At 39.6% G+C, this 25172-nt stretch overlaps 1 protein-coding gene across 2 annotated transcripts; it reads right to left on the bottom strand.

Moving 5' to 3' along the window:
* Positions 1-897: 897 nt before the first annotated feature.
* On the bottom strand, positions 898-5741 carry LOC106023644 (serine palmitoyltransferase small subunit B-like). Of its 2 annotated transcripts, XM_031042693.2 has the most exons (3): positions 5007-5741; positions 3187-3268; positions 898-1936 (listed from the first exon to the last, which is right to left on the bottom strand). In XM_031042693.2, the coding sequence occupies exon 3, from the start codon at positions 1902-1904 to the stop codon at positions 1662-1664; it is 243 nt and encodes an 80-aa protein (XP_030898553.1). In that variant the 5' UTR covers positions 1905-1936; positions 3187-3268; positions 5007-5741; the 3' UTR covers positions 898-1661. The 2 variants fall into 2 exon arrangements, with proteins under 2 accessions (XP_030898553.1, XP_030898554.1); XM_031042694.2 differs by lacking the exon at positions 5007-5741 and having other exon boundaries at positions 3187-4225.
* Between the last annotated feature and the right edge of the window lie 19431 nt (positions 5742-25172).

Genomic DNA, 25172 nt, shown 5'->3' with positions numbered 1-25172 from the left:
TGTCTTCATAGGTAGTCTAATAATTACCATAACTCAAATACCATGTTTTCTTCTGTTCCTAAGCATCAGTAAATGAAATACATGTATTGAGTATGAAAGCTGCTATGAGCAAATGTAAGATATTTACTACTTTAGCCATTATATTTCTTTAATAAAACATACAATTGAATTCTAACCTAGGCATTAAATAGAAGTGAGGGGTTTGGGGGGTTTTGGGGGGTTGTTGTTTTGTTTCATTTTGGTTTTTTTACTAACTTAGAAATTAGCTGGGTACTGTTAAAAGAGTTGTAAAGTTAAGCACAGCTGCCCTCATTTTCCCCAAATAACCTATTTTTTATCCTATCTTATTTTCCCCCAGTTATAAATTGGGAAAGTAACTGACCCTGCTGAGATGACAAATAACATAACTAATAACTATCACCTTCCATAACCAACTCTCAATTCATAAGTCATCTGACTGCCACACAGTAATAACATCCTAGTCTCTTGAAGGAGAGTCTGGTCCAGGAGCAGCTCAACACTTGAAAGAGACAAGAAAACTCACTTCAGTGTGGGTAGAAGCAAAGTCAAGATTACATTACCGTATATGCACCGTGCTACTACTGTGTTCTTCTGCTGGGATGACACAGAACACAAGTTCTCATTGTCAACTTAATCATATGGGTCCTTTGTCCCTGGCCAGCTCCACTCTACATTTGACAGCACAGGCATCTTGTGTTTCTAAGGTTGAAGCTTAAAAAATATGGATGTTGAAACCAAGCCAGTTACAGTGTATCCAGTATATTAGTTACAAAGTGTGCAGTCTCAAGAATTCATGTGTCAGACACTATTCAACATGTAGAGTCTAAAAGAAGGTAAAAGAGGGGGCATAAGTGGTTTAGGCAAAAAGGAGAAACATTGTGTTTTAGGTAGGGATTTTATTGTTTTTCAATCAAAATGTCCATATCACAACCAAATATGTAGTTTCATGTTTTGAACACAATATGCGTGCTTTACCAGTCTTCTCAAAGTAAAACAAAACCAATATTTTTTAATAAAGTTCATTAATATCAGAATTTTATTATGAATTTTCATGAAAGCAAATCCCCACATTTTTAATAGATCAGCTGCTTTATTTGCACAATGCTTATGAGACATTCAAGTAATCCATTCTCCTAAATAGATGAGGAAACGAAATAAATAATAAAATCATTCTATAAATACATACATACCAAGCTTAGAGAAGCAGCTTACAGTCCTATAGTGTTGTGCAACACCTTTTGTGTACACATCTTTCCTGTCAGCAAAGCTACAACAGATGAGACCAAATGTATGCCTTGTAATTTCTCAAGATGAAAACTCTCCATACCCAAGCAGCTCTCCCTGGAACAACAAAATATGCAGCACAATTGTTTCTGTACCAAACCCTGCTTCGTAACTCCAGCCAGTCTTTAAAATTGAAAGCTCCTCAAGAAGCAGTCAGTCAAACAATAAAAATGAGAAGTGACTGAAACTGTTTTGGCAAAATAATTTGCTGTCAGAGTCCCAGAATACAGAAGAACATTAAGAGCTACTGCAGAATGAAACAGTGTCTGTGCACACCCTGAACTTGTTTCTAAACAAAAATGGGGTGTTAAGAAAAACACTTCTTTGATCCAAAAGTCAGGGTCAAGTTGCTAGTGTTACTTCACGATAGAAACAGCATTTTCATGTTGGTTTCCAAGTACGTGCAAGCAGAATTGAAAAGCTGTGCTAATGTGGATGGGGACATAGATGTAAGCAGTATATAACACCATAAATAACATGGTAATGTTGAAAGTGTAGAAAAGCACTTTTTCCCAGGGCTCCATGAGGTAGCTGCAAGTAATTAGTTCGAACTGGCAGAACAGCCAATAGAGATAGTTCTTCATGTTCTTAATATCCATCTTCAACTTCGTGCTACTTCTGAAAGCCTTCCCTATTAAAATAATGGATAGTAAAAATAGAAAACTTTTTCTAAAAAAAAGCAAACCCCCCCATAAAAACATCATATGCACAGCAACTCTGTGCTACTCAGTTTGCTCATAGTGACCATTTTTAGTAAATTATGTTTTAAAACCACAGCAGATGTAAAATTCCAAGGTTGCAAATGCATTTTAAAGCATAAAACATGGTCAGAGAGTAACAGACTAACATGAGACATTCTTCTACCCCATCCCCTAAAAGGCTTCATCTGTATTCCATTTTCTTTTCCTATATTCAGTTCTGAACATGACAGATCACTGGCACTTTTATTTACCAAGAAGGATCACAATGTTTCTTTATTTCAGAAATCAGTTACCCAATAATTGGTGCAATTCTGTTCTCTGAGCCAAACTCTACTTTCATAACTTTGCCTTGCACTGGATTATTTAAGGCTTAATACAAAAAGCATTTCAAACCCTCTCTCCTTCACCACTCATGGATTTTGACATAGAACTTGGCTAGAAGTCTGATTTCTCCTACTGCAGGCTGAATTTTATATCTTATGTTTCATGTGCTGCTGGAATGCAAACTGCAAGTATGCAGAACGCCACACAGACAGAACTACAATAAAAGAAGCTATATACATAGTCTCCTGCTTTTGCAACAGAGATTGAAAGCATATACATTTATTTTAAAGCTTTGTGTTCAAATTAATGTTGATAATTACTAAGTATTACGTTGTATAGATACCAGAACACAGAACTGGAGAGGTAAAGAGAAAACAGGACTATTTAAGTTACTTATGCTTCCTGTCATTTGGTAAATAAGAGATGACAAAACAAAAACTGATTCCCCACTTTTTAATAGAAGAGGTAAGGACTTCTGATGGTGTCAAGATCTGTGAAATTATTCCACAGAAATTAAATACAACTTCATATATCAATATAGAGTGGTATTTTATCCTAACAAAAGCCCCTTCCTAATGTTTTTTGAAAAATTTTGCCTCACCTTTTCATTTACCTTCTACAGCTTCTCCAACTCTGTCTGACAGGTGAGATAAACTAGATAATGCTTCTGTAGTTAAGAATTGTTATTAGCTACTTTTAGCAATATCCTTTATATCCATCACATTTCTGTACATTAAATGCAGCTTTTACTAAACATAGGTTATACCTAAGTGTCTTATCATCAAATGTATTGCCAAGCATCTTTGAGGAAAGACTTTTCGTAACAAAAATTGATCTTGTAGAAAGTGGAACTTACCTCTTTGCTTCGCCCTGATGACAAAATGTCCAGGTGAGAAATGCTTCCTAACACTTCTGCCTTTTGCAGCTGAACAGCTCAGCTACAGATTAAGAAGCAGAACCAATTACCTTTGATCCTCAATTACAGTGTGTATCCTCCATACCCCGCCCTTCTTCACTGTTGCTAAAACTCTGGCCAAAATTATCTGCATTATGCAACCAGGACAGCCATCATCAGGCTCTGTACCATGCTCTCATGACAGCATTAATTTGATAACTTGTACAAAGTCAGAGTTTAAGAATTGCCAGTTGGGAGGAACATACAAGGCTGAAACACTGTTCAGGACAATCAGCAACACATGTTTACAGTCTGTGCCTTCCCTAATTTAGCATCTCAAAAAGCATCTCTGTTTCTCTGGGATGTTACGATGCAGGATGCCAAGGTTCCTACAAGGTGCAATTTAACATCCACGCAAAATACAATTTATGTAGCCACAAAAATGTAGCTCAATTAATATGTCACAGACAAGTCTCTGGTGAAGCCATCACCTCCTGCAACCTTTGATTAACACCACTTCCAAACAGTTCCCAGTCTCCTCTGTATCAGTATATCCCAGCCCTGTATAGACCCTTCAGTTGTCCTCATCCAGAAACCCCAGGGTGGAGAGAATACGTGGACAAGATTTCTGCAAGGAAAAGACTGTGATATTTTTTCTTAAAAATGCTACAAAATAAAACCAAGCCACAAATACTTGAGGCATTTTAATGATCTAATTGGACAAGCAAACAAGATAGAAATCTGCATAATATATTATGTTCTAAACTACCTGCCTGCAGTCAAATAATTTCCAAATATGAATCAGCTTAATTCTGGGAGACTATGCCATAAGCAATGTCTAAGGCATCTGAGCCTCACCTTCGTTCTTCCCTTCCTTACAAAACACAGCCTAAGTTGATCTATTAGTAACTGCTGATCTACTAATAACTGCTGATCTATTAGTAACTGCTTATCTACTAGTAACTTCCTACCTTATCCCTGCCCCGTTAAACTTTATTCTGTTTTTTTAACAAAATAATATTTTCTGTCTAAAACTTGTCCATTTTTCATAGAAAATTTAGAAATGGTAAGCTGCTTCCCCTAGCAGCAGTAGTCAATATGCCCCATGCCCGGCAAGGTTTGTCAGAGGAGGAGTGTATATCACGAACTGAACAAATTACTACATGATGGAAGATATAACCTAGTTTGTGGTCTAAAGAATGGACTCACCAAAGGTTAAATATAATTGCCCTGGAATACTGCTGCAGGATTCTTATCTCAAGAGTTTCTACTTTCAACCAACTCCATATTTCCATGAAGTATGGAGGGATGGGCTGGGAAGAGTTGATTTTCAGGTTGGTTGGTTGTTGTTTAGATTTTTTTTTTCCATGAAAATGTTGGTGAAAAAAGAAATGTATACATAGGAGAAATGTTCAATAGCCACAATACCTCCTCCTCATGGGCATCCCTGCTTCACATTACTCACTCTCCCTGTGAGATGGATCAGCCTCTTCTGAATCCTTTATCAAAATGCAGTGGCAGAACACTGATTACCAGGGCAGCTGAAGGCAGGGCTGCCATCACTGTGCTCTCTGAATCCTCTCCAAAAAACATTTCCATAAGAGCCAGGAAAACTCAGATTGGTACTTCAGCCATTCTCAGGTGCACAACCATAGGAAGTTTTCATTCTTTTCAGTAATTATCCACTAGTTCTTTCAATAGCAAATTCCCTGAGTTGGAATAATGCAGAAAGAGACTTGCTGGGTTTGCTGTAGTTCCTAACAGCTTAAGAAAGTTTTTACCTGACAGCTGAGTGCCACTGTGGTAGTGCAGAAGAACTGGCAGTTTCACAGCAATAAAATGCTTGGGTAGGCAGAATCCATTCCTAGCGTGGTGCTGTAAGCAGATCTCAAACGGTGGTATGTAAAGCCCCCAGGCATTCTCTCCTCCTCACTTTCTGAGTAGCCACTCCTGCTGCTTTTCCCAGCTTCTACCCCAAGGGGAAATAAGAACTCACAAATACTTTTCACAAGTTGTAATCATATGTGTATAGCTTCACAAGAATACAAAATTCACCTCAAATGCCTGGCTTTTAAGGCAGTTTTAGCCTATGCACTTCAAGATTCCTTTCCCCACATATGGAAGAAACAGAAATAGTCTTCAAGATAAAAACAAAGCAAAACAGACCAAGAAAACCAGAGAAAATCATACTGCAACATTTGGTAAGGCACTGTGAAGGATGACTGCAGATGCATAGAACTTACTCTGAAAAGCAGGAAAGAGAATCTCCTGGATAGCATTCTGTCCCAGAGGGACTGGTCCCTTGTTTTCAGGCCTCTTGATGGTGTTGCTCACACAAATTTCAAAACCTCTTTTTACTGCTTCCAACTGTGGTTTCCAGATGAACAAATTGAAACACAACCATATGAAAGTCACACAGTGAGACAGCAACCAGAAACATCCAAATTACCACTGTGCTAAAGGAAATCACCAGCCTCCCTTTTTGAAGTTCAGTGAGATTCCCCATATGGAAAAGCCACTACTTCTGGTTTATACAGAATTTAGACAATTAGCTCCAGAAGCAGAAGTGCTGTGCATTTTTTTCCCTATTATTTTATGCCTTATAATGGGATCCTCTGATGCCTAGTAAGGTGCAAACCTCCACTGAGGCATTTGCTCTGCATTTGGCTTCACAATGGCTGCTGCCTCATGTGGTTTCTTTGCTGTCTAGTGAGGACTATGTAATATCCTGCTTTTTCTCTTCATGATCATTTGTTTTGACACAATTTGTGGTTTTGAGATCTTCTCAAATAAGCACTTTGAGTACTTCTTTTTCCAACTTCACTGAAATTTGTCATGGATTAAAAAGTGTGGTTTGTATAGAGAGATAGAGATAATGAAAGAAAATAAGCCATATTTTCATAGAAGACCAAGCTAAAAATGCCTGAAATCTCTCTACCTTACACCTATACACTGTGGCAAGTCATTTATCTGTCTACTTAAAATTTACACACTGGAAGATAATTAAAGCAGAAAGTTAAGGTGATCAGGACAGCTTTCTAATCTACTCCACCTATCTCTCTACACAAAGCAAGGCACAGACAAGTTTGTTTTGTTGTAACAGTATACTTTAGTTTGTTTGCTCCCCTTTGGCTCCAGCACCTCTTGGAAAAAAAGCAGCACCATTGATGAATTATTAACATTCCGGGGAGGCAACTCTCTGTGACAGCCAGTATGTGTGTGTGCATTTGTACAAGCTCTTTGGGCTGCAGCTTCAAGCCCATAATGTGGTCCTTAGCTCAGCAACCTCTTCCTGCTCTTTCCCTCATACTGGCAAGGAGGACACATCAGGGAACTAGCTCAGGCCTGGCAGGTCATAGATGTGCCAGCATCTTCAGTCTACACAAAACCTGACCACACAACTGCAGGCACTGGAGGAAGGGACAGGATGGAAACACAGAAAAAGGGCAAGGAGGTGGTGGGAAGTTAGGCAGGGCACAGCAACCCAGTGAGCTTAACCTGCTAAGGAACTGCACCATAAGGTAAGTAGCATGACCACAAACAGGGGTACCAGCCTCCTTCTATGAACACCTGCAGCCTCTGAGCATCATCCTGTGTCCTCAAGGCACCTGAGCACCAGCTTCATGGTAAAAGGAAAGAAACTCAGCAATATAGGATGGCTTTTATAGCTAGTTGTCAGCTTGATTTGCTGATACAATCAAGCCACACCAGAACATGCACTACTGTTCCTGGAAAGGAGAAACATTGTCCTGTAGTGTAGAACAGGCCAATTCTTAGAAAGGTTCTGCTGTGAGTGATGTAAAATATCTGGCATGTGGCTCCACAATTTCTGGCACCAGACGACAGGTTTATGTGGAGTGGTGTCACACTGGAATCAGGCTGTATGACACCATATAGCAACTCAAGGAATGTATCTTGATGAGGAATGTATCTTGGCTCCAGCTTATAGGAACTTGACTTACTCCCATTTGTAATGCAAATAGCATATTTTCATTATTACATTTTGGCCTGCAAGAGTCATACAATTTCCCAGCATGCTTCCCCACACCTGGCTAGACCAGTTCATGAACTTCTTGGATTCTACATCAGGACAGATAATTAAGTAAGTGAAAATTATGGAGGCTAGTGATCTCCAGAAGCACAAGGAATATGTGTAGTTGGCCCAGAAGTATTAGGCACAAACTAAGATGGTATCATGCCATTCGATGTGTCACAGAGTGTTTCATAAAAGCTGGACAGTTAAGCACATCAGTTGTGAAAGCAGTGAACCTAGACTATTACTGTTTATCTTACTATATAGCTCACTCACATTATTTCTTATCTAGCTATGACTGATGCATGGGAAACCCCAGCAAAACAAGTTTATCCTGCCCACCAGTGTCCTAGCAGTATCTAGAATATGCTCTTGAGGGACAGTCCTTGCATGCCTGGTCCCTCACCCAAGTCAAAGGCTTGTCTCCAAGTGTGGTCCAAATTCACCACATATTCCTTCACCTGGCAGACTTTCTTAAAGGAGAATGAGTCATTTAGGACTAGAAAGGGGAAGCTATATGCTCCTGCACAGAGCAGCTACACTCTGCTTTCTCCTTCTTGTTTCTATAAGCTGTTCACAATGCTTATCAATTTCAGTTTTTTCACAGTGTTTCCCATGCTGTCATACCACTCAACATGTAACTGACATTGTTTCAGGTGTCAAGCAAATATAACTGAAAAGGAAAAGCTGCCTAAAAGGAGTTTAAAATCTAGAACTGCACAGATACAAAGCCACAGCTGTGATTGCAGAGCTGAATATCCAGCCTGGGACTAGCAGCTGATAACACTGTTCTCCTAAGACCAAGATTCTCCTGTTCTCTAATTTCTAGCATGATTTTGTAGTTTTACTTTAAAGCACGGGTGATACAACCCTACCTATCTTGCAGGCCTTCAGCACTGCAAACTTCAGTTGTGCTGCCAGCAAATACAGTTGTCTCCCACATGTGTGTAGGGAGTAGAAGGTTTCTATATGTATGCTGAGGATGGCAACAGCTGCAGTCCTGATGTGCTCCTGTAATGCTCCATCCCATTTCCAGGAAGATACTCAACTGCCTAATTCTGTCACAAGCACTGAGGGATTCCCAAAGACTTTGTGACTTAGCTCAGTTGCGAAAAAGACAAAAAGGGCTCTTTAACAGGCAGCAACTAATTCTAAATCATTGCAGCATTAAACCCTTCCCCATCTAATGCTGAAACCACAAGAAAGAAGAATATTCCACTTGCAGAGCATCAAAAGGGTAATAGTTGTGTACTTGGTTCTCTCTCACAACTATGTCAACATATACCTAACACACACTAAGAATCCACCAGAACTGATGCACTGTACAGAAGATTTGTCTGTAAGATAAATTAGCGTAGGGTGAGATCCAGGGACCTGGTGTTCAGGAGGAAAGACAAGAAATCAAAACTTTGTTATTTTAAGAAAATATGCAAAACGAAAGGATGAGCTTAGTGTTTGTCTCTTGGTATAATTAAGGCAGGTAGTTACCAAAATGGGAGTCCCTTCCTGGGCGAGAGTAATGAATTCTCACATCCTCTTTAATTTCAGTTGTGGCATCTAAAGCCTACCTGAAGCTTGTAGCACTCCCAAAAGTAGGCTCAAAGCTGAATTCAGTCTTTCAGCAGAGTACAGCTCTTCACCCAGCCATCATCCATCATGTGTCCATCCCCGGCAGTGTTCAAGGTGAGGCTGGACAGAGCCTGGAGATGTGATCTAGTGGAAGGTGTCCCTGCCCATGGCAGGAGGGTTGGAACCAGATGATCTTTAAGGTCCCTTCCAACCCAAACCATTCCATGATTCTGTGATTCATTCTATGTCATCAGGAGACCTGGCCTTGCTGAGAAAAAAAGCCCTGCCAGCAGGCTGATGAGGGATGCAGTGTCCCTGCCAGGCAGGAGCCCTTCACGGGTCCTTACCTTGTGAGAGGCAAGCAGGAGCCATGAAGTGATCATTGCCATGAAACAAACTCAAAGGAAAAAATAAAATTAAACAACAAAACAACACCACCACAAAACAAAACCCGAACAAACACCAAAAGCACTCGCTCAGATCTCATATTTTCCTTACAGACAGGAGAAGGGAGGCTGTGTGAAACCTCAGCACCTGCCCACCATTCGCCGCCCCCGGAGCCTACAGGAGTCCCCCGCGCTGCCGACCCTCCCCACACCCCCAACGCCTTCAGCCCCCTGCCGGCCCCTTGCCATCTCCTCAAGCTTCTTTGCTGGCCCCGCCGGGCTGCTCGCGGCTACCGGCCCGGCCTCGCCCTACTCTGTTGCTTCGCGTCGCTCCTCCCACCCCGGGCCGCCCGCAGCACCTGCCCCACGAAGTAACCATAGGCAGAGAGGCGTAGAGGCAGCACGGATGAGCGCCGCGCCCCTCTGAGGCGGAAGCTGCCTACAAGCCCCAGCAGCCCCCGCGGCAAGGACTCCCAGACTCAGCGGGATGGCACCGCAAGGGCTGCTGGGGTCAGTAGTCCTACGCCGACTTGCGGGGGCAAGGGGCGGTGATGGTTGTGGGCATATGGTGAGAGATCAAGTTTATTGTGGGCATAGGGTGAGGGAACAAACCGCGGCTGTGGCAGTGATAGGGTAAGAACAATCACACGCACCTCAGAAATTCCTCTCACACGGTGTTCACAGTTGTTGCTTCATCCACCCTCTTCACGACTCTTCCAGCCCAGTCCCTCTCCCTTTCTCTCGCAGCTCTGTGAACAGCTTGTGGGGTTTGTGCTTATGTTTTATTCCACCCTTTCCAAACTAAAAGTGGTTTTACTCAAACGAGTAAACTCAAGAGTGGTTTTGCTCAAGCTCATGATTTCCTCAAGGGCTCACTGCGTCACTCACCTCAGGTGCATCCTGCAGCTGTGTGTCCTGAGCAGCCTGTGTCCCGTGCCCTCAGAGCTGAATCTCTTCAGGTAATCAGTGTCCTCTGTTCTGCTGTGTTTCGAGAAAATTCCCTGTAAAATCTAATTAAATATTTTCTCCAGATATCAGAGAATTGAGTGTTATGAGGGAAAAAAATACTTCCTGTCTTGTGTAAGTGATCCTTTGAAAAGGCAAATTTGAGAAAATTTAGTGTACCCTTTTGACAGAAGGATCCCCAGAGGAATGACAGTACTAAGAAGTATTTCAGTCTTTTCTGTAATTGCTTTAAGAACTATATGGCATTCAAATGTGTCTCTTTTCTTTCTGTTTAGCCAGAGATATTTTCCTGGAATAAAATTTGCAAGTGTCTGATTTTTCCTTTATTTAATTATTTGGATAGTATTGCTGTTCTAGCATGGATCCTTCCTTGCCTCATCAAACCCTAGACAGGGGTGTTTGTTCCTTGGTGTGCATAACTGTGCTCAAGTGAATGGGACTTCAGGGGAACACAGCACATGGCCACAACTGTGGACATGAACAATGTGGCAGGATGAGAAACCAAAATTAGACTTATCAAATTATTTAATGCATCATTCCCAATTGTCTTGAAGAGGTTTCAAATACCCAAGTAGCTTTGAGCTATAGATACTGGAGTAGAAAGAGCACAGCCATTTGGGTACTTACTCTCCTTCAGTGAAATCCTATTTCTCCAGTGAAATTTGGTAAAATTCTGCTTGGATAGGAATACACAGTGTCAAAAGTGAAAACAATGCAAGGGGAAATCACTGGAAAACTGAATAATCCACCAAATAATACCTCTTTTTTTCTCTAAAAGGCCACATTAATCCACCTATACGTGCTTTATCTAAAACTTATTTCAGAAAAGTCTTTGTCAGTGCAATAAAAAAGAAACTACTTCTAATTTAATTGAAACTAAATTTTCTTTCATCCCTACATTTTTAAAATTCTATTTCAATCTCTGGTGCTTAATAACTGTGAGGGGAAAAATATTCCACATACCTCCAAAGGGAAAAAGGTGTCAGACATTATGCATAATAATGGAAAGATTGCTAGTTTATCTTCTGCTAAGAAATTAGCCCAGACTACCTCGTGGGTGACTTTCACAGGGCAGATGACTTTCAGTGAAATTTAATCTACTGTAAAAGGAGCACAAAACTGAAGGCTTAGGAAGTCATTTGTTTTCTTAATTGCTGCCTCCTTGGAACTAGAGAAGTGAACATCCTCACACTATTGTGAAAATGGGAGTAGGGATAACTCAAGGAAAGACTAGAGGAAAACAGAAAATCCTGCAAGTTCAGTATCTTGGAGCATAGCCTACTTGACAGAGAGAAAAGTGGCCTGTCAGCAATGCTCCAAAAGTAAGGAATGCGGATTTGCATTTTTCCCAGCTGATGTAATTAGTCATTGCTTCCCACAAAAACACAGAAAGCAATTGCCAGGCTATTTCAACCCGCTGCATCCTGCCTCTTCTGACTGTCAAACCCATTTGTACCAACATGTTAGAGCTCGGCTTACAGAACTGAGACATCTGCACCCAGAGAGGATTGTGTCCTTTCTTTGATCCCCAAATCTGCTCTCCCGAGCAGCTTCCAACAGCCAAGCGTAATGAGGTTCAGCAGTATGGAAAATGCCGCCACGCTGGAGTCACCCATGCCCCAAAGAGACAGCAAATGCACCCCACACTGCCATCAAGTCCCGCGCTGTGGGGCTGCAGACACGTGTTTCACAATTGGCTCATCATGGTCAGCAACGCCTGTCATCACTTTCAAACCAGGATGCTTCAGGAGTCACAGTGTGTCCTGTCACCTTTTCTTCTCACAATGCTAACTGGGCTCTGTGCTCTGCAAGTGCACAACAGAGACACAAAAACATGTTGATGAATCTTGTTTGTTGCTGCCATGCACTAATGCACCTCAGGACAGGCAGATGGATTGAGCAGAATTGTTAGAATTAGTCCTGCATTTTAGAAGTGAAAAATAGCGTATAAAGCAGTTCCTTAATATCTCATTAAAACTAGGTCTGGACCCCACGCAGAGACCCTTCACCTTTGCCCATAACTCTTCATCAAACTTAGTTTCTTCTGTGGCACATGAAGGGGAAAAGGCTAATCAGGATGAAGAGAAACTTTTTAGTCTTGGTTTGAAGAATAATGAACTATGTGAAAGTGATTTGCAAGTATGAAAGTCAGACAGCAGAACTTGCACAAAATGCAGCAATTTATGTTCAAAATTAATTTCCCTAGCCAGAGGACCAGAAGTTTATTATTTTACAAGAAAACCTTAACATTTACAAAGTTCAAATTGTCTACAAAGAACCCAAATACATAAAATTTGTCTTATCTGTGTGCATTAATTTCTCTGACTGCATTCATTTCTCAGCCGATCTTTCGATATAAGAAGCTTTATAAAATCAGAAGGCTAAAATACACAGAAGTACATATTTGGCTTAACTGTGTTACAGTTCATTGTTCTCCAGGCCACATGACTTTGAACCCTTCAGACAGCTTTTTTTACATTTGCTCTGGCCATCTATACTTTGCAATAGCACCTATCAGAAAAGTGGATCCATCTTATATTTTATCCCTGTAATTTCTGAGTAATTAAATTGATAGATTAAGAGAATTTGAGTCAGATTTTTCTCAACCTTTATGTATTTCATACCTATTTTATGTATTTCTCAACCTATTTTCTACTAGAAAACAAGCCTGCATTTCTGCACTGCCAAGATAATCAGTGATGCTGCTTCTTTATTCATATTATTTTGACAGGGGTTCAGACCTTTCCTCCATATGAATTCTCTTTAGATACTTCTTTTACATGTGTCCTAGTCTCTCTATGACTATGGTATAAGAAATGAGAATTTATTTTCTGTGTAATTCCCAAATCATCACTGACAGAAATTAATTCTGAAGGATAATTAGAACTATTTTAGAAATACATGAGGAAAAAAAGAGAAAATAAATATATTCACAGTTCATAATTTAAAGCAATGCAAAACCAGTCTGTATAGATGTTACTACACTGTGCCTGCACAGTGTGTATGCATATGACTGGCAGAACACTATGTATTTTATTAGTGGTACAATGAGGTTAATTGGGTATTTTTTCAGTTGCAAAATTTCTACATGTCAGCTTTAACAGTATTCCTATAAAATACTGTTTTGCATGAAATTTTTTAGGTCTTATTGCCATCCTCTGAAAACTTTTCCATACTGTTGCAAAAACTCATACATGGATCAGCAAAGAAGTTTTTGTTCTGTGGCTTTATTTTCAATGTAATCAAGCATTATCAGAGGGATGCTATCTTATCTAAGAGGTGGATGCTTTGTTAAATATGGTGCAGTTATTTGCTAAACAATAAATTAATAAGAAGTGGGATTCTTGAGTTTTAATCTTTGATCTGCCTTAGCTCCTCCAGTGCCCCTGTATAGTCAGAAACTGCAAAAGCAGTGGGTGTTTGAGCCAGAAGGTCTCATTTTTAACATTTCTCTTTGGTTTTCTCTTTATATCCTTCTCTTATTAATAGCCATTTGTCAATGTAGAATTCTCAGAATTTTAGTATAGGTGTAAAAATATCTTCTTTAGTACATATCCATCTTTATGACTAATAACAGAGATGTAGTGACTAGCCTAAAAAGACCGATTCCTTTCAAAATTATAAAAGGCTTTCATCCCATGTTCTGATCTTAAACAATGACATTTTTAATCCTAGAAGAATGAGGCATTGCCACTCTATATAAATCAAAATCTGAGCTTGCAGCCTAATTTAATGAATAAAAGCAAGAACAGTTTTTACTGGAAAATGCAGACATAATCATCAAATGATGGATAACATAAGGTCAGTGGTAAGCCATATCTTAGAAGAAAAAGAAAACAGAGATTTTCAGATACAAGATTGTATTTACTTTTAACCTCTACAGTTTAACTAAATAGAAATATTTCCCAGTAGGAATAAGTACCCAGAGTGTAGTTTTTGAATCTTCATGGATTTATGAGCCATGTTCAATTACATTTTTAATTCTTTCTTCATACACAACACTTTTATGACCTTCTCACCTATGAAAGCACCATAAAAATAGGACTCTGTTACTCCAGAGTCCTATTGTTTCAAGATTCCGCAGACATACTATTAAAGCCCATTTCAAGTTTCATAAATTTTTATATCAGACATTCATCCCTGGCTTGCTTTCCTGTCTGAATGACATAGTGGATTTTATTTTAAAGATAAATTAAATTCTCTCAGCCATATTTTCTTTATTCCAAATGTAACCCTAGAGGACCTACGTAAAATATTGTTTGATAGTGAAGAAAAACAAAGCCCATTTTGAAAACAAAGGGCAAAGTTATCCACAGTTTGCCTCATTGTGACTTATATGTTGAAGCACTCTTCCATGTTGCTAATATAAATGTAATAGTTGTTGATCTCCTGCCTCTCTTCATATGCAGAGTTCAGTCACTGGGTATGCTTCCAATGAAGGATATTTATCAATATATTCTTCACTTCAAATGGCTAGAGAAAGGGTGAACTTTGAGTACACAAACTAGTCATTTTAGCTGTAATTCTGCCACTGATGCTAACAGAGAACAAAGTATTAGACAAAGATTTAAATGTGTTTAAGTGATCCAGTGTGTCTCTATGTGTCATTAAGAAATCTGCATCTCACAGAAGAGACTGAAATCAGTTGTCACATCCATGTGTGACATTTCACCTACATTAATGCAGGATGATTTGGTGTTCTTTCAAATGGTTAGTATTTAAAAGATGGAAAAGAAAACAGTTTGCTGCCAAAAAGTGTTATAATTTTCAAGCGTTTCAGTGAAAAAATTGTTTTTTATGAAAACTGTAAAACAAATATCAGTGATTCCTTAAACATTAAGGATGTTATAGAACAGGTTTAGAAAATAGCAACAGCAGATTCAAACACATATTACTTCAACCCCACATAACTTATCCAACATTTAAAATATATATCATAATTCAAAATGAGTGTTTCTAATTTTTTTCAGGGAGGTTATGACTTTCTTGTATTGCCACTCTTGTCTTGATGCTTGCAAATGTGAGACTTCTCAGACATTTAAGAGCCCATTTTATTGGGGTTAGAGGCCATTATTACATACCATCAAATCTGCTGGACGAGCACTTGAACTTCTGTATTTCTTCTCAACTTTTGAATTAAAACTCACTGTAAGGGAATGCTGTGTGGTCTCTCAAACCTGTATTTTACACAAGCCCACTTTTACTGCCACTGCTTCAGATGTATATCTCATGTTTCTTAGACTGCTCCTCACATCTCATCAATACAGATTTTTTTCAGAGTGTTTTTTAGTTTCAGGTAGAAAATGTACAAACATAAAGTGAAATATCTTAAAGTCTTCCAAGTAATATCTTTCATATCACAATCTTTACAAAAATAAAGTATATGGGCATTTAGATTTTTTCAGTGTGGTTCTACTGTTTCATGTGTATTGGTTGAACCAACCCTTGCAGAAGGCAGCAATTTAAAAGTTGCCAGGCTCAAAGGCACTGGCAGAGAGGGGTCTTCCATCTTTTGCATAAGAGTTCAGTTGTAAATAGAGCTTGCTTCACTTCCAAAGAGTTTTGTGATTCAAGACTTTAATGAATTTTCAGATCTAGAAAGGCCAGATAAAAGCAATAGAAGATACATGAATATGCACACAGCCAACAGATTCTGTACATTATGCTTTATTTTGCCTTTCTGTCTTCACATGGAGCAATTCAGGAATTAATTCCTGTTGCTCCTGGTTGAGAACATAGCTAGTAAAACTCAAATTTTGGCTGATAGCCCAGTTCCTCTCATATAAGTGCATCAGACATTTCCTGTTCCATTACCAAATCCGTAGCATAACATGTATTTGTTACACAGAAAGTACTGTTAGTTAATGCTTAACCTAGCTGTGATATTATTTCTTGAATACTTTACTTTTTCCATTACAGACAGGAGCAGAAGGGAGAAACACTTTTATCTGTATGCAGTTATCTGGTTTTACTTCTAAAGCATGAGATAAATTTTAGCATTAAAATGTTTCAGCTCAGTTAAACTGCCTATCCTGAGGTACATTTCTTACACTTTAAAGTAGAAATGTTATGAGATTCTATAGAGGAAGGATTGCTTCTTTCTGCTTTCGCTTCTGAAGATAGGAGAGTGTGGTTGATGCCCTTTTTCTGTAGCAGGCCAAGTCAAGCGACAGTGGCCCTGGCCTTCCTGAGAAGTCCAGCACTTGCAAAGCCAGAGATGCACAGCTGCAGCTGCAGCAGGAATAGTGATTGTGCATCAAGGAAGGGAGGAAGACTTTTTCCTCCTCCAGCAAGAGCTTGGGACACATGAAATATGTATGTGAAATACTGTGTCATCCCTCCAGCAGACAGCATCACCTTCCATTTACTGCACAGGTCTCCTCATAACTCCAATGCGCAGCAACAAACAAGATTCATCAACATGTTTTGTGTCTCTGTTGTGCACTTGCAGAGCACAGAGCCCAGTTAGCATTGTGAGAAGAAAAGGTGACAGGACACACTGTGACTCCTGAAGCATCCTGGTTTGAAAGTGATGACAGGCGTTGCTGACCATGATGAGCCAATTGTGAAACACGTGTCTGCAGCCCCACAGCGCGGGACTTGATGGCAGTGTGGGGTGCATTTGCTGTCTCTTTGGGGCATGGGTGACTCCAGCATGGCGGCATTTTCCATACTGCTGAACCTCATTACGCTTGGCTGTTGGAAGCTGCTCGGGAGAGCAGATTTGGGGATCAAAGAAAGGACACAATCCTCTCTGGGTGCAGATGTCTCAGTTCTGTAAGCCGAGCTCTAACATGTTGGTACAAATGGGTTTGACAGTCAGAAGAGGCAGGATGCAGCGGGTTGAAATAGCCTGGCAATTGCTTTCTGTGTTTTTGTGGGAAGCAATGACAAATTACATCAGCCGACAAAAGTGCAAATCCCTGTTCCTTATTTGTGGAACATTACTAATGGATTGGGCATTGCACAGGCCACTGAGAGACAGAATCCCTGTATAAGGCGCTGACAGTATAAGGAATTGATCAGATTACTGGCTAAGTGTCCTCAGCTCCCATATTAAATCAGGTTTACTGGTTATTCTGGAGAATATCGCTGTCCATAGTGACAGCAAAGACAGTAAGGTGAAAAAGCAGGAGAGACAGTAGAAACAATGGATTCACAATACAGCAAGAAGCTTTTCCCCCCGTATTTTAGTTTAAAATTACACTGTTTACTTGGCAGAGTAGGTCTCATAACTTTCAATTTAAGTGTAAAGGTCAGCAGGGAACAATGTTTTGGGAGATGTCATTAGTTATAAATAAATCAGTTCATAACATCTGATAAACAGCCTCCTGCAGAGGGATCCATGTAAATACATTCCATTCTTTCTGCGCATTCTCTCACCCTTTGTTTGCCTCTTTTACATCAGCTGAAAGCAGCTGCCAGTTGTTCTGCCCCCTCTAACAGGGCATGTGGCAGTATGATTGTGGCAACTTTGTGAGTTGTGATAATGCTTAAAGTAGTGGAGCTTGCAGGGAAGAAAACTAAATTTAGTATTGTCTTGCTATCACCAACCTTTTCCATATGCACGTGCAGAAATGAATCCTTGATTGCTGGAAGCAGCAATAGGGAAGCCCGCAGCTGTTTGAAACTCATTCTCCCATCTGGTGTCAGCTTCACAGTCTGGTGCCTCAGGAGACCTAGGACTGATGTGGGAACTCAGGGGAGAGGGAAGCAGATATAAAAGGAAATTAAAACAAAGCCATAAAATTCTCTTCTAGTCAGTTGATTTTTCCCACTAAAATACATCTCTTATGCAGCAAATCTGCATGATGGTAAAGCAGATGGTGCTGTGGCATGTGTATTTCACAAAGTGGAAAGGAAGGAGAGACAGTTCTGACAGCTGAAGGTACCAACCCATGCAGCTATTTTAGTAAGAACCATGCCATTTGGATCTCACTAGACATATTGCCCATAAGAAGATGGAGAACAAACAAAAGGAAATTAGTTTGTCACTGCAGACACACAAGAAGAATAGATATCACTTAAAACATTCTTGAGTAGGAGTTGCATATGGAATTACCACTTTTCTTACTGCATCCAGTTCTTATGAACTCAAACTTTCTTAAGTACAATTCAGTGGAGCATAGACATCTAAGTATCTCAAAGCAACTTACACTATTACCTGACACAGGATGTTTTTAAAGTCTTTTTCTGTGACTGACCCTAACAATTACTTTTGTTTTTAATTACTTTTTATTTCTTTATGTGCTTTTTTCTCTTGGAGGAAGATTACGGCTGTATCCAGTAAACATAGAATCATACAGTAGTTAGGGTTGGAAAGGACTTTAAGATCATCTAGTTCCAACTCCCCTGCCATGGGCAGGGACACTTCACACTAAACCATATCACCCAAGGCTTCATCCAACCTGGTCTTGAACACTGCCAGGGATGGAGCATTCACAACCTCCCTGGGCAACCCATTCCAGTACCTCACCACCCTAACAGTAAAGAATTTCTTCCTTATATCCAATCTAAACCTCTGCTGTTTAAGTTTCAACCTGTTACCCCTTGTCCTATCACTATAGTCTCTAATGAAGAGTCCCTCACCAGCAACCCTGTATACATAAGCAATCCTACTTCAGTATTCTGTGCCACTTCTTTAGAAAAAGTCCGAGTCTCTTCCTTTTCCTGCTACTCATAGAAAACATTTCCCATTTCTGCCCTAGATGTACAAATATTTCATCTTTATGTAACAATAGACATATTTCAAGCAAATTTCAAGCACTGGGCATAGATACAAACACTATAATTTAAAAAATGGGAAAAATCTTAATAAATTCTCTATATCCCAGTAAAAAAAAAAACCCTCCACCATCATTGTTTGAATATTTCTCTCACTCCATCACCAAAAATTGGGAAAATCAGTGAGCCTTTCAAATTGAGTGAAAGGAGCCTGTCCCCGAGGCTGCATATGAAAATGAAGCAGTGTGTGAGAATCAATCACATATACCCAAAGACAAAAGAAACACAGGCTGCCTGCTTTGTGTCATTCAGGGACCATAAAGCAGTCAGAAAACCAATTTATTTAGCTTGCTCAAGGAGATCTTTGGTAGCCCAGAGCTCAGCTATCTTCATCATACCTTTTGTAAGGCTTTACTTTTCTAGTATATTAGGAGTATGGTTAGGTGTCAGGTTTTGAAATTCACCCTGCGTGCAGCTAACCTCCTGAAGAGTCATGGAACAGAGTGCAACTTGGGATCTGTTTTAAATTGTGCAGTCAACTGACTGCAGTTGTCCACAGTTAATTTTAGTTTTAGAGTAAGTCACAAAAAAGGCACCTCTGAGCTCAGTTCCCCTCCCTTCTCAGCTTTGGTACAAGACTAGAATAGCTGACCTAAGGATCTAGTCAGGAATACAGCCCATAATGTTTTGCATACAAATGTACTTGAGAGAAGTAAAACCGCAAGGAATTAAATTGTATAAATCAAATTTGTAGTCTCTTGCTTAATGCAAATTAAATAGTCTACAACAAAGACAAGAAACATCTGCTGAACAGAGTAGAAATTAATGTAGAAGAAAATTAAGATTGCTTTGCTGTTACTTTTTTTCAATTTGTGTTCAAATCTGAGAAAGATTAATAAGAATGCTGCCAGTTTATAGCTAATTCAAAGTTATTCTAAATTGCTTAGCTTCTATTTATATTTTACTTGCATATTTTGGAGTTCTTCATGAAAGTAGTTTGTAATACATTAATTCACCAGCAAATACTTTACAAATGTTTCCAAATATATCTTCACTCAGTAGCAATGAAAAGTTATTTCAATAAAAGAAAACGATATGCAGCAGCTTTGGCAGTGAGGGTCATCTTCGGCTTCATCCGCTGGGCTTTTTTGGTGATGTTTCAGTCATGCTCCAATTCTCAGTGAGTTCACCTCTAGAAACTGACAGGGAAAAACATGTTTTGAATCACCATGATACAGAGAGGAAACTGGGGTAACCTCAGAATGAATCAGTGAGAATTTCCAAGAGTATGACATGATCTTAAGAGCTGGACTTAATTTCAGAATTTCAGGACTGTGCCCCTACCAAGGTCCAAGGCAAAAACTCCCACTGAAGTCAGTGGAAGCTTCAGTTTATGAACAGCTTCAGTTTATGAAGTTCAGTTCATTCAGTTCATGAACTTCATGAATTTCATGAAGTTCAGTTCAGTTCAAGAGCTTCATTTGCATGTTATTGTCACTGGCAGTACTATAGTTTCTTTGTGAACCTTTTATTTGGATCACCTGATAACTGTACAGCTACTGAGACCAGAACTACATCGTATTCCTGTCAGCTTCTTTCCATCCCACTTCCTTATGGCAGTTGCAGATTGTCTTTATGTCAGCTGTTAGAAAAATGCTTTTTTTTTCACCTATGATAGCCAATTTTTTCTTGCATGACCAGAAATGTATTACTTCAAGGTTGTGTAAGTTGATAGACCCCATAATTTCCTTCTGCAATAATCCCTGTTAAGATTTTTCTTGATTATGTGTATCACAGGAGAGTGGCTCTGATATTAAAAGTAAACAAGAACATGTAAACAGTAATAAAAAACAACCCTTAGTTTATTTGGGAAATTAAAGGTGTTTGTTTTCTTGAAGTAATGTTAGCTTCAGGAATAACTGACACCAAATCATACACATATAATCAGAAATCATATACTCTAACATTGGCAAGTCAGGTCTGGGATTTCCATTCTTATGTTATCTGCCTGTATGCAGGCACCTGCCTACATATAAACTTCCCAATGTATCCAGGATGCACTTCAGCTGCACAGCAATACACTGCTTCACTTTCTGGTTTGGTGCACTCTATTCCATTGAAGAACCTTATGTTAAATAGAGGATGTTGCTAAAATATAATTCTCAGTTTTCTAGAAATCTCCATGCATCCTGTGACTCTCACTCTCATTGATATTAAGGTCACTTTGTGTTGCCAGGAAATAGACAAAAATCAGACTTTACACATGAAAATGCACTATAATGAGGAATGGGAATTGAGAATCAAGGAAAACAGAAAAGAACAACCTGTGTGGTAAACTGCTATTTCATTCCCCATCTGCAAATGTTCCTCTTCAACAGAGATGCAAGAAAATGCCAATAAGATTTCTCATGGGTTTACCTGGGAGAAGGCAGAATTTACCTGCAATGTTTGGCATTTTCTGCAACATAAAATTTTGGAAACACTCTTAGAAAGTGTTGTTTATATCAACTGAGATCAAAAGAAAGGATAAAAGTAATTGTCAGAGAAGCTGAACTTTATTTACCTGTTTATTTACCAAAACTATTGTAGAAGACAGTTCATGATATTGCTATACTGTTATTCCTCTGGAGAGCTGTGTGTCGTCCTGAATGATGACAGACAGAATCCTAAATTCTAATATTTAAAACATCTGAAAACCACTAAATATTTTGCTATATTGCAGTTTTATTCCTTGACATGCAAAAAGCCTGTTTTATAGTTAGCATTGGTCCTGCTTTTTCTATTATGATTTTATATATCAACAGAAAGAAAGAGAGGTGCCTCTGTGAGCTTCTGATGATATTCTGATATAAGTTTCAGTGTTCTGACCTGCAGTGCAAGGACTAGCCTGCAGTAAGCTACATTATTGTGCACTTCTGATTTATGCTCATAGCATCGACTGAATCTGAAAATCCTCAGAAGGTTTTTCTAATAGGCAGAAGAATAAAATAAATAATAGCAGAAGCATATTCAAAATTTTATCATCCCAGAGAATACTACAGAATAGAAATATTACAGATTTTGGTAGTATTTTTACAAGGAAATTTCCATCAAAATAAATGCTTTGTGTTAGTGAAATTGTGCAGTAAAGTTGATGGCCTATTCAGTATTGCATCTTCACTGTTCTTCCCCGGGGTAAAATAATAATAAATTCAGTCTGCAACTACAGTAAATGAAATGGTTATTTTTAAGTTATCCTTGTGAGTATCTTTACAAAGTGAGGCTTCTTACAATCAAAAGCATTGTTTTTTTATTCTAAGGACTAAATTGTAATGCTAACAGTGATAGTATTGTGCAGACTAGCAAAAAGTGAGTGCTTTCTCAAATATCTTATTCTGTATTTTAATTCTGTGTACCATAAAAATTGCCTATGAATGAAAGTTACATATTGCTTTTCTTCTCCTGGACCCAAAATAATTTCTCATTTAATTACATATCAGGCGACATAGACGCAATTCTTGTGTGTTACAGCACTAAATAGACAATTAATACATTTGTAACAGCAGATTATTTGCTTCTGTAGCCAAGCCATAAAAACAAAATCATGCCTTGGTCGCTTCATGCTATGTGTAAGCAGTAGGAGGAGCTGTTGAGCAAGAAATGTCTTTCACATGTTGAAGTCATTACAGTGTAAAATTCATAAGTTTATTTGTGAAGCTGACTCAGTGATTGCTTTTGAATACGTTTGGGTCTCAAAGTTATATATCTTACTGGGGAGATTTTCTAGAGTAAAGGGTGAAGGACTCCACCACAGAGTGCAAAATGAAACTTGTAGGTGGGTTTGTTGACCCACCTCTTGATCAGCCTACTGCTCTCTCTCAATGTTGCTTTGAAGTTTTGCACTTAACAGTAAATTGGTGTAGAACATGTACTCAATACCTGCATTTTTCACTTTTAATTAATGAATAATTCCATTTCAAGGTGGGATTAATTACATGCATGGCTCTGAGGTGGTCCCACCATGATGACAGTTGCTGCTTCATTGCATCTGCTCAGTGGAACAATGTTTTGCCTGTACCCTATTGTTTCATCTGCTTCCTGCTCAGAAAGGAAAGCTTTAGACACTCTGCGGCTGCAGAGCCCTTCAGATCATATTTTCACAGCCGAGATGCTTTTAGAACCAACTCAAATTCTCTTGCAGTTATAACGCAATGGAAGATAGGCAACAATTATTACTTTGCTAATGGACTCCTCCAAGGTAGTGTGGAGCATCTTCTGTTTCTGTGGGCATTTACCACAGAGAGGATCCTACAGTCCTTTGGACAAAACTGTTGGGCAGTATATGGGTACTAGACCTCAGCAACTGAAATAACAATGAGGAGATGCATGCTGGTGGCCCTAAAAGTGATTTGTGCACTTGAAACTGCTTTATTTCACTTTGCAATTCCATATTCTGAATTCAACTTGCCATCAGTAAAATACAACTTCCATACAAGTCGCTGTTCCCTCCCAGTATATACACATTTATATGCCACTAAAATGATAGTCAAATAAACAATTAATTCGTTGATGGTAGTGAGTGGTGTTCTCCACATTTTTACATTTATTTTATCTTCCATTAAACACCAAATTAAATAGAATTAAAAGAAGCCATAATACAGCTATTAAAACCAAATACAATCATTACAGAGCCAACTTTGCTTAGGGGCCACATACAGCTTTCAGCCAGTATGATGAACAACTCAAAGGGAATTGATGCTGGCAGCACAGAGCCAGGGAGGAGAAATTAGCAAAGGGCACAGACACAAAGACAAACTGACTGCTCTGAGGGATCTGTGTTGTAATGCAAGTGTCCCAGGCACGCAAAGACTCAGTTTAGACAGAACAGGCTTTGTTTAAACCAAAAAGTTTTACTAGAAAAGCTCTATTCACAAAATGGGGACTTAGTCTGACTGAAACGCTTCAGGCTAGATGTAGCTACAAAGTTTGTAGTAACAAAAATATTATTTAATTCATGCAATTTTAGCCTTTTTGTCATATTAAGTCTTCTTTCAGTTAGCTATTCCAGCAGCATCATAAGCCACAGATGCTGCAACGACTGTGTTGTTGACAGACCATCAAACTCATGGGCACATGTTTTGGCCTTTCAGGTAGAGAGCCTGAAGCTCGACTCGAGCAGTCATAGGTGGGAACATAATAAAGGTAAGCGTTTCTTCAGCCCTGAAATGTACAACTTTGGACAGTCCTTTGAAACACTGACAAAGTGGGACGTACCTCCAAGATTTAAAGCAGCATCGCATTGGTTACAGACAACAATTGTAATTAGCATTCCTGCTTCTCAGAATTGGATGTAAGAATCAGACACCAAAAAGCTGAAATCATTAGCTTTGTGTTAACCAGGTCTGGGGTTATGTAATGTACTTAGGATGATCTTTAAGAAAAGTAGCAAAACAATAGTTCATGCACATTTATGTGTAAATTCAGTGTTAAAGTCCTAAGGGGTAGGAGCTGCTGAAAGACTGGAAGGTGTAGACCCAAACGCTCAGCCATGGCTATAAAGGCAGTTTACCATATTTTCCACTCACAATTTCACACTGGTTTTGTGGCTTGCTAATTCAACACCACTCGTATGTGTTTGAATATTATATCAGCTGTCATACTCTCTGAGGCTGGTTGACTAATCTTGTCAGGTTTTGGACACCTGGCCTGCCAGTCAGCTGAAAATCACTTCGGCTCATCCACAGCTCTGGCACTATGCCGAATTGTTGTTTATAGTCCAGCCAGCTTGTGCTTGCACCCTCACAGCTTGTAACTTTTATTCCTTATCAGCAGAAAAACGATGGTTTACAGAAATGGCTTGGAGAAATAAAACAATCCGTTTGAACACTGGGGGAGGGGGACGAGGGGACGGGGAGGGAATTCCCATTAGAATGCTGTCCAGGCAAATGCCGCCATCAGTTTAGTAACTGAGAAATTCCTACTTTGGTTCCCGTACACTTGCATGCCCGTGGATGTACCTGGCGACTGACAGTCCTGTAAGGTTACCTTCCAGCAAAATCTCAGCCCTGTTTCATGTCTCTGCTGTCTCGGGTTACAAGCAGAAGCAGGGTGGCCGGTAGGGTGGTCCCGCCTTTGGAGACAGGGTCAGCTACACTCCAGAACCTGCTGCCCTGTGCTCCTCCAGAGGGGAGCCCGGGCTCTCTGTAGCCAAGGGGCTGCGCAGCTCTTCCAGCCCCGCTCCCACCCTGCGCGGAGAGACCCAGGCCCAACCCCGCCACCAGACTACGGGC

This window comes from Melopsittacus undulatus, chromosome 6, assembly GCF_012275295.1.
Source record: "Melopsittacus undulatus isolate bMelUnd1 chromosome 6, bMelUnd1.mat.Z, whole genome shotgun sequence".
Classification (NCBI taxonomy): Eukaryota; Metazoa; Chordata; class Aves; order Psittaciformes; family Psittaculidae; genus Melopsittacus; species Melopsittacus undulatus.
The sequence above is the reverse complement of the archived record's forward strand: the minus strand, read 5'-3'. Positions and strand labels throughout refer to the sequence as shown.

What these genes read in the sequence shown, in the direction of transcription:
- LOC106023644 (XM_031042693.2), bottom strand. Translation starts at nt 1,904, where the DNA reads ATGGATATTAAGAACATGAAGAACTATCTCTATTGGCTGTTCTGCCAG.